Below are 9,375 nucleotides of genomic sequence, written 5' to 3' on the forward strand. Positions count from 1 at the left end.
CTTCCAAGAATTTAGACCACTCCTTGATCATATTACTTTCCGATTGGCGTATGGACCACCAAAGTAACGCATCCTTCTCCAAATGTGGAGTAGCCAGTGCTAACTTCTCCTCTTCCGTACGATCAAACGTACGATCAAATTGTACAAAGTACAATTGGAAATGTCTAATCCAATCGAGGAGTTTCTCCGGATGCTTAGCCCCATCATCCTTTGGAAACTCAAGTCGCTCCATAGGATCAAACCTTCTTTTCTTAGTCTTTTCTAAAGGGTCTGCCTGATCCTCAAATAATTTCCTTTTTAAGGGCATTTCCCTTTGAATTGTGTCACTTATGACTGCCGACAATCCTTGAAGGAATTCTTGGATTGCGTTGTCCGGGTAGTGTGGTGGTGATGGTGTCCTTGGTGGAGGTTCGGTAGGTGGCTGAGGGTTATTGGATGATGGATCAAATACGTTTTGGTGGATAGGGGTGTAAGGTGTTGTTCCCATGAGGTTTAATGTGAGTGATGGAACACTTTCAGGTGTGAATTCTGATTATCATCCATGTTTTAGAAATGCAAATCAATTTAAGCTCGTAATGAACTACGAATGTGTGAAATGAATTTAATTGAGATAGAAAGAGGAAGTTCAAAATTAGAGGTACTTCCCCTCGCCCATTCGATGAAGCACCCACTCATGTTTCTGTCACGACTCAACGATGCTGCTCCGACTGCCGGGATATATACTGGTTCCTTCTTTTTTTCTCTCTCTTTTTTTTTTTTGAATGGCAAAGTAAGGGGGGGGCAGCAAAGAGAGAAGAGAAATTACAGGGGAAAGAAGGGATACCTAGAGTGAATTAAGGGTAGAAAAAGAATTCCAATATGGGGAAAAAGAATTCCATTATGGGCGGATTTTTTTTTTTGATTGCAAAAGGGGGGGGGTAATTAAACAATGTAGTGATGAGAGGGGGGGGGTTTTGAATTGCAAGGGGAAGGTAAGTGATGATGAAAAGGGGGGAAATTAATGCAGGGGTAGAGGCGGTTGGGAAAGAGGAGGTGGTGCACGAGTCGACATGTGGCACAGGCACGAGCGGGCAGAGGGTGACGGCCCGCAAGCACAGTAGGCAAGACTACAGGGTTGACGGGGATGCAGTCTGGGATCCAAAGGATAGAGGGCAGGATTACTGTGCCACTGCAACGGAGACAGCGCACCATGCAACGGCTACAAGGCTACAAGGATGGCTCCCAAGCGCGGGCCGTGGAGGAGATTGCAGCAGTACGCTCCACCCGTGCACCACACGACCTTCCAAAAGGCCTTCATAAGGCCTTTTATACACAAGGGCCAAGGCCTTATATAAGGCTCCTCTTGTGCCTAATTAATGGCACATGCCAACTACACAGGGGCCTTAAGGCCAGCGGTTGGCGGCACCGGGCCGGTTCCCCACACAAGGGCCTGAAGTCAGAGGATCTTGGCTCTGATACCACTCATCACATTCTTCAATGCAAAGATGCACATGTGTGTAGATGATGCATAAATTGAGAAGTATTGGCCCTCCAAATGGGGTGGAAGGAGTGCCCACGTGAGTGTGTTTTTGCTAGACTCTTATCTACATGCTCCACACAAACCATAAACCATATGCATGCAAAACATGCCCATGCTCACAGACCATGAATTACACGAGAGGGTGAAACCCTCATGCCTCTTGGGATTACATCCCTTGGGCATACCCCATTATTCTACCCTTAGCCTATGCCTACCATTGATTAATGCAATACCCATACACAATGCTACCCTTTAATAACCATCCTAGGACCTAATGCATACGTGCATATTTTATTATATTCAATCGACCATTTTACAATGTTACAACCATAGGGTAATCGACAGATTCCCTAGAATGATCCACTAGGATCTAATACAAATAATCATGTCGTGACATGCTATGCATTGATACAAACGTTGGTCTACAATCTACATGGTGGGTTCCCTTTTTGAAGAAGCCAGACTACTGCTACATATTGCAATGCATGCCACTCCTACTATGAATCCATCCTACATAGATGCCCTCATCTTGCCAATGCAAATGGAGCCTATTCTGGGAGATGTTAGAGAATGACCCCAGTGTCATATACAATTTTCCCAGTTTCAATTTTCCTCTTGTTGCTATGGCCTATAGCCTCACTACATAGATGCAGGACTACATTGATACATACACCAAAGCCCTTGATCCAGTAGTCATTGTCTCCATTTATTTTTTCTGACTCTCTTGATCACTTTGCTAAGGCACGTTCCAGAGTAGTGGTGGTCGACCCTAGAAGAGCGGCACCTTAGCATTTGACACCACGAGCTCGAACTCAATATGGATAAAGGCCCTTTCTTTAAGCAAGTCATCTGCATGTACCTTTGCGTTTGCAATCTCCATGCCCAGCATATTTGTACATTCGAGGAATGCATGACACACACTTTTGGGAGCCTCACTTTCCATCTTGTCGATTCTCACAATGACTTTTTGATCGACACTCCCTAGTCTAAATTATGCAAACAACTAGCTTACTCTGCACAATCGATCTAACGAGGGATCAACTACAACAAGGGGGGCATGTTAACCCCATGGGACAATGGAGCTAGTTCCCATAATGTTTTGCAAGATAAAGTGCAGAGGAGGAAATGATGAGATGAAACAATGGAATTCTGCCTTGGCATATGGCCCAAGTGCTTGTAAATGAGAAATAAGGAGAGTGGTAACAAGGAGAAGGGTTGGCCCTCAGAGATAAGTTGACATAACATTTTCAAGTCAATCTATGATGTGGAATATGCAAAAAATATAAGGAATGTATGATGCATTTAATGTGGTGATGCCCAACTATTAGAGGAGTTTGGGCTTGACCTGAGTAAGCAATACACAATTCTAGGCTGATGGCCCGGTTTTTCATTGGGAGTAAAATGCCGCTATTAGGTGAGGCATACGGTCTTATGTCTTTGCAAAAAGCATTTTGGTCATATATTAAAGGAGCACTATGCCTTGCTATTTAATATACTAGAAACCATTTGGTCTCAGTCTCGGTAGTTAATGCTTAGTCAACGATCTTGAGCTCTGATCTTGAGCTCATCTCAATGAAGGTTAGTTGATCTTGATGACATTGCTAAGTTTCTCAGGGAAATTTGATTCCCTAGTCAGTGATTTTCTGCATCAGGTAGCCCTTGCTCTTTGATGAATCTTACCTGTGACTAGCTGCCTTTACTCTACCTTACATGTGTAGGCCTTGAGGGTCACCCTCATTTTGGACATTTTTTATAATGGGTCTTTTCTTGGGCTTGACCCCCTCCCTCTTTTAAAAAAAGTCGGCTCTTTTTGTTTTTGTCTTTTTTAAAGAACAAGCTTATATACAAAAAGGTTTTACAAAATGTTATTTTATCGATACAAGAAAGCTCAGCTTATATGTTTCCCTGGAGAACTTTAAATTAAAATTTCTATTATAAAGAAAGCTCAGCTTATATACAAAAAGGTGTTTTGTCGACACAAGAAAGCTCAGGTTAGTTGTTGAGCTAGGTACCCAAAAAGGCTCACTTGACACTCTACTCAGCTACTGGTGAGCTACCCAACTTTTCTAAGAATGACCTTCATCTCGTTCCAGTTGCACCCATCATCGCAAAAGCTCTCACAAGATCCTTTTTGTGGTCTGGTCAACCTAGCTATGCGGTCCAAATCAAATCCACAAATAAACATCTTCAGTGCAGGACTCAAATGTAATTCTCAAGTGGAATGACTCAGATAGATTGCCCATCCAATTAAGGTCCATTAGCATCTTAGCCATGCTACAATTGTGGGAGAGAACTGCTACTACTTTGGAGACAGCTAGGTCCATTAGATCTTAGCCACTCTTTGATCGTGGGAGAGAACTACCACTACCACCACTTTGGAGACAGTTAGGAATAAGAATGGAATCAATTGAAGGTGGGACAAAGCCAGAGGATGGAGACAAGGGCGGAGTAGTAGGAGGGTGGAGTTGTGTGAAATCAATGAGGGTGCTAGACATGAGGGTACAACAGTGCGATGTTGACAAAGGTGGTGGAGATGAGGGTGGGAGACGATGGAGCAAGAGACGAGGGTGGAGCTGTGTGAAGTCTACAAGGGTGGTAGAGACGAGGGTAGACTGGTGTGAAGTTGACAAAGGTGGTGGAGATGAGGATGGGAGATGAGGGTGGAGCAATGTGAAGTCGACAAAGGTGGTGGAGATGAGGGTGGATCAATGTGAAGTCGATGAGGCTACATGGCACTTAAATAGCTAGTACCCACCGAGCCACCTCAACGAGCTTGTCATCCTTCTAGTTAAGCTATTTTGATCAAATTGCCAGCAATTATTAGCCACCAAATAGCTACCTGATTACCTCAGAAGGGGCATCATAGGAATTTTTTTCCAACATGGCACTTCATTTTCACAAGGGGAAAGGACAAAAATCTGAACTCCACTTTGAACAAAATTGTAAACATTGTTGATCAGATGGTCGTCCCATCATGCAAGCCAGGTGGTTGTAGGAGGCTAGTGGCTATTTCATTGGCTACAAACCTGGTGGCTAAAAAGCAACAACATTAAGTCATCACACTTAACCCCAATCAAGGTCCGAGGGCCACCACTTAATCCTTACCACACCATTATTTTGCACTCCACTCCATCATTATTATAAGTCTCCATGTCCCTCCTATTGAATGCTAGCATGGTGACAATTGATGACTATCCCAGTGGTGTTGTGTTTCCAAGTAGTTAAAATAGTTTAGTTTATGAGTAGTTAAATTAGTTTACTTTAATTTTTGGGCTCTCCGCCCCATCATTATTAGAAGTCTCCATGTCTTGCCTATTGAATGCTAGCATGGTGGCAATTGATGAACCAGACCGACGGTGCTGTGTTTCCGAGTAGTTAAATTAGTTGAGTTTTTGAGTACTTAAATTAGATTAGTTTACAAGTAGTTAAATTAGTTTAGTATAATTTCTGGGCTCTCCGCTCTATGATCATAAATCTTCATGTCCTGCCTATTGAATACTAGCACATGGCAATCAAAATAATTGATGACCAACCCGATAGTTGAAATTGTTGTGGTTCCAAGTAGTTAAATTAGTTTAGTTTCTAGACTATTTTGGGTCATACATTGGTTGGCTTGGTGGACTGTGATCATCCAAAACCAGCCTAGTGGTTGTAACAACAGTATATACTTCATCTAGTTAATGTGATTGTCCTTAGCTGAGTTTTTTTATTGTCTATTTATAAGAATTAAAAAGAAATATATTTCTCAACCAAAATAATTGATGACTAGCCCGATGGTTGAAATTGCTCTGTTCGAGAACCAGCGTGGTGGTTGCACAAGGATATACATATGTGTCATGCCACTAAACATATGTGGCATGTCTATATGGCCCTTGCCCCTAAAGGGGACCCCTCAAGGGCCAGATCAAGATGAAAGGACACCCCTCGATGTGAAATATATGAATAAAAAATCTTTATCATTGTGGGACTCCAACGCTGGTCTCACGTGACCTAGCCAATTAAGGTAAATATATTTTCTTTGGTTTAATTAAGAGTAGCTGCAACCACCACTAAAATAACTCCAAGAACTAGCGCGGTGGTCGCACCAAGCCAACATTAGTATATATACATGTGTGTGTGTGCGCGCATGCGGTGGTCGTAAATCTAGATTAGCGCAAAAAAGTTGTGCATAGATGAAAGGTGGCGAACTGCAGGTCGATGACAAGACTGTGGACATGTTGATGCAAAAAGATGCTACACAGAGGCTACACGAAGGAGGGAAGAATCGCTCGTGTAGTGACATGTGTTGAGCTCTACTCATGCTCTGAATAGCAAGTTTTGACAGATTGCACTCATTAGTAAGCCAATAAGGCAATCATTATGTTAGGAAAAATTTCGGTGAGAGCGTGAGTCCACCCAAAAGTCACCTCAAGCCAAAATAATTAATCTTTAATAAAGCCACTAGACCCTCGCACGATTGGCACAATCCCCATAGAGAACAAAAAACCCCGACTCTTCACTTATGGGTAGGCCAAAAGTGGGAGTAATTTTCCAACCTTAGTGGTCACTTGAGTTCTAGCGGTCTTTACACACTGAGGCTCCGCTCGTTGTACACACTCCTCGGGAACAAATAAAAGCAACAAGGGCTTCACACACCCGACTCGATTGCCCATCCATGGCCAACAACCATTGGTTGCCCATTGATGGGCACCCATTATTCCAACCAATGCCTTGCTTTCCCGCTAAATGAATCCAATATATGGGTTGTTCAAACTTTAATGCATGTTCGGGTGGGTAGTGTATCTCTAATTACCTATTTGTCTTGTGCTCTAACAATTGGCACACTTTGGGCAACTTCTCGTGGCTAATAACAGGCCCCCATGCTAGCTGGCAGCCCACTTTGAGAATTTTTTGCCCACTGATGCAAAGGAGAGTCCCCATGTCTTCCCAAAATATTCGTCCCGTTTGCAGAGGAGGTTGCTGATGGCTTCTCCCACAGTCGACATGGAATGAAAGCGTCAAGGATAGACTTATCAAAATCAGGCACATGAGAGTTTCTGATTGCAGTCCGTCACGATGACTGGAATTATCAGAATCAAGGGCACATGCAAGCTAAATTTGGCTGGAAGCTTGCTGGACGCTGTTGGAGTTAGGGGCACATGGAATCCAATTGTCTTGTTTTCCATTACCCCCTCTTGTCAGATCTTACATGATTGTGCAGTGTGTTTGCATCAGTCAAGCACCTGATAGGCATCCGATTGGCTTTTTTGCGTGAACCATGCCAAAAGGCCTCCATGTGCCCATCTGTGGCTCCCATGGCATGTACGAAGTCACACCATGAAATGAGCTCAGGTCTCCCGGACCGTTGACCCGAAAGTCGCGGAGTAGTTGCATGTTAAAAACTAGGGCCTTGCTCTAAGTATTAGGCTAGTGCAAGCATGACGCACATGACCACGCAGAGTGAGGCGCTCAGCTGGGTCACGTCCCTCGAAATGAGTTTGCTTCCCTGCCTGCCTGCTCGCGAGCTTCAGGCAATCGATCGCTCTGCGCATCCTTCCCATCAAGGTCTTTTTGCTTCTTCTCTGTGTTTTGAACCTATTGGCTGACTTGAGAGAGACTTTTCTTCAAGCTAAACCTATCTCAAGACGCGACATGACGCCAAGGTTTGTAAATTTCTTTGGCGTTTTTCGACCCTCGGCATATATTTTGCAGCCGATGTCGAGCGGCACGTCAAAGATTTTATGGAAGCTGCAAGAAAACTTCAACTGTTTTTCGTTCGCCTCCAACATCAGCATCAACCTGGTAAAGAGGAAACGCTGACCAAGGTAATGTTTGCCATTTTCGATTGATCTAGTGTCGATTTTACAGTAAAAATGTCGCGTGTGCGCACATTCGAATAATCATGACCGTTGTTCAGGAGATCGAAGCGCTTGAAGCAGAGCTGAAGGAGAAGAATGAACTTCTGGAACGACAACGGAAGCTATTAAATGGATGGCAAGAGCTGTTGAAAGCACAAAAGGCTGCACACATTGCCGAGCTGGAACGAGTTTGACCCTTTTCGTTTGGTGAATAAATGTACGCTTCCCATGAAACTTATCTGATCCAGAGGACAAGACATAGTGCAGCATGCTGTTCTGTGCAATGTCACGGATGTATACTTTACTTTAGGAATTCGATGTCGTTTTCTGCAATTTACTTACAGAATGCTGTATTCACAGTAGGGCATTCTGAACATGTGATATCATCGGCTGGGATAGATTTGCATATGTTTGTTGGTATCAGTTTGATGGATAGGTAGCGGAACGTGGCTCACTTTTAGACATATGGGAAGCCGTTATTTTGAGATATTGTGGCATGGGCTGCTCTAATTCCAGGCTGCCGTACATGGATCAATAATTCTCCTATGAAGGTCTTCTTAGGTTAAAAAGAAGATTGCTAAGCAAGTGGGATATTGTTACAACACTGGCTGTGGCAATCCCAACTTAAACCTCGTCTTTGCCTTGCTATAAGCATGTATAGACAAGCATTTCAATGCAGATAATGGCAAAGAAAATGATGGGAAATGCTAAAAAAGCAACCTGTCATGCAAGGACTAGAATGCGAGCCAGTGAATGCGGATGGGATGCTTTTGAGTTTTGGGGGAATGGTCTTGCATCAGTTGGCAGACAGCAAGCCATGTCGGTCTGTTTAGAGTCTAAGTCTGTGAATTCCAGTCGGACAGTTCTGGGAGGTTTGGGGCTTGCAAAAGGAGCCCCTCCCCTTATTTAGCACCAGCATCTAGTGCAGTAGCTCCAGCGGCAGCAGCAGAGTTTCAGTATCCCACTTCATTGAGAGAAACCCAATGGTTGTATACCAAGGGTATTTGGTGTTTACAACATGAATAAAGTTTACATAACTCTCAATGCAACGATGAAATATCTTATGATTTATCCAATGTAGCAAAGCCTACCTCTAGCAATAAGAGCTTACTGGGTGGACAATCCCTGGTTCGAGAGTTCTTGGCCACCAATGACTAGACATGATGGGGGTAGTTGGAGCTTCTTATAGAAAAATATGGTAAAATCCATTGAGCATTGGTTTGGGCATTGTTGGAAAGAATGGTGAAATCATAGAGAAACAAGATGTATTCCCAAGAGTGCGTATTACACTCATGAAAGCCAAAATGAGGATATCCTCTACACAGGTACCCTAATTTTAATACTAACCCCATGGGAAAAACCTCCTAACTATAAACCTAATACTAACCTCAGGGTGGAAAATGTACTAACTGGAGGGAAAAGTGCCAACATTGAGAGATGATCCGAGAAGCCTAGAGTTCTGGAATCTTTAGACTCGGTAGAGGACAGTCAGAGTAGCGAAGCTGATGACACAGTAGTCATCATTAGAGGAGCTGGAGATAAGGAGGGACACTGAAATTGGAGGCATGTGCTGCATGAAGATGTAGAGTATTACATTATTTTAGAGTTACACAAGCATGTATGATAAGGTAGATGAACTTCCACGAATGGACTCAAAAAAGGTGCTTGGCTTATAGGGAGAGGACGATTCCAGTCCATTGGCCAACTCCAATTTTGTGCCTCCGCAGCCTCTCTGAGGCAGTCAAAAGCCGTCAGCTCCGAGGCATCCAAAGGCCATCACTTCGAGATTGTGCAATTGCCTCTCAAGGAGGACGAACCTCAAAAGCCAAAAACTAGGACCATCTTTATTATCTTAAAACAATCCATAGGCTTCACCCTTATGTCTTCATGAAGATCAACGTCCACAATTGCGACATGTGGCTTCATGAGGGCTTAGATAAGGAAAACTTCCCTCTAGGCTGCTTGTCATAAATGTATCTGATGCTGCTTGTCATAAATGTATATCTCTTTCATGAGCAG

General features: G+C 43.5%; 1 protein-coding gene across 1 annotated transcript; it reads left to right on the forward strand.

The window, feature by feature from the left end:
• The first annotated feature begins 6,695 nt into the window (after positions 1 to 6,695).
• LOC147893016 (mediator of RNA polymerase II transcription subunit-like protein) lies at positions 6,696 to 7,713 on the forward strand. The gene is made up of 4 exons (XM_087387598.1): positions 6,696 to 6,794; positions 6,829 to 7,063; positions 7,211 to 7,323; positions 7,416 to 7,713. The coding sequence occupies exons 2-4, from the start codon at positions 6,937 to 6,939 to the stop codon at positions 7,548 to 7,550; spliced, it is 375 nt and encodes a 124-aa protein (XP_087243724.1). The 5' UTR covers positions 6,696 to 6,794; positions 6,829 to 6,936; the 3' UTR covers positions 7,551 to 7,713.
• Positions 7,714 to 9,375: the final 1,662 nt, after the last annotated feature.

Source organism: Dipteris shenzhenensis, chromosome 16, assembly GCF_047967505.1.
Source record: "Dipteris shenzhenensis isolate YYH24624 ecotype China chromosome 16, Dip_SZ_1.0, whole genome shotgun sequence".
NCBI classification, from domain to species: Eukaryota; Viridiplantae; Streptophyta; class Polypodiopsida; order Gleicheniales; family Dipteridaceae; genus Dipteris; species Dipteris shenzhenensis.

Excerpts from the sequence above, each read along its gene's own strand:
- LOC147893016 (XM_087387598.1), top strand. The coding sequence starts at position 6,937 with ATGACGCACATGACCACGCAGAGTGAGGCGCTCAGCTGGGTCACGTCC. Across the intron at positions 7,064-7,210 it reads TGCGCATCCTTCCCATCAAG|CCGATGTCGAGCGGCACGTC; the intron begins GTCTTTTTGCTT and ends TATATTTTGCAG. Across the intron at positions 7,324-7,415 it reads AAGAGGAAACGCTGACCAAG|GAGATCGAAGCGCTTGAAGC; the intron begins GTAATGTTTGCC and ends ACCGTTGTTCAG.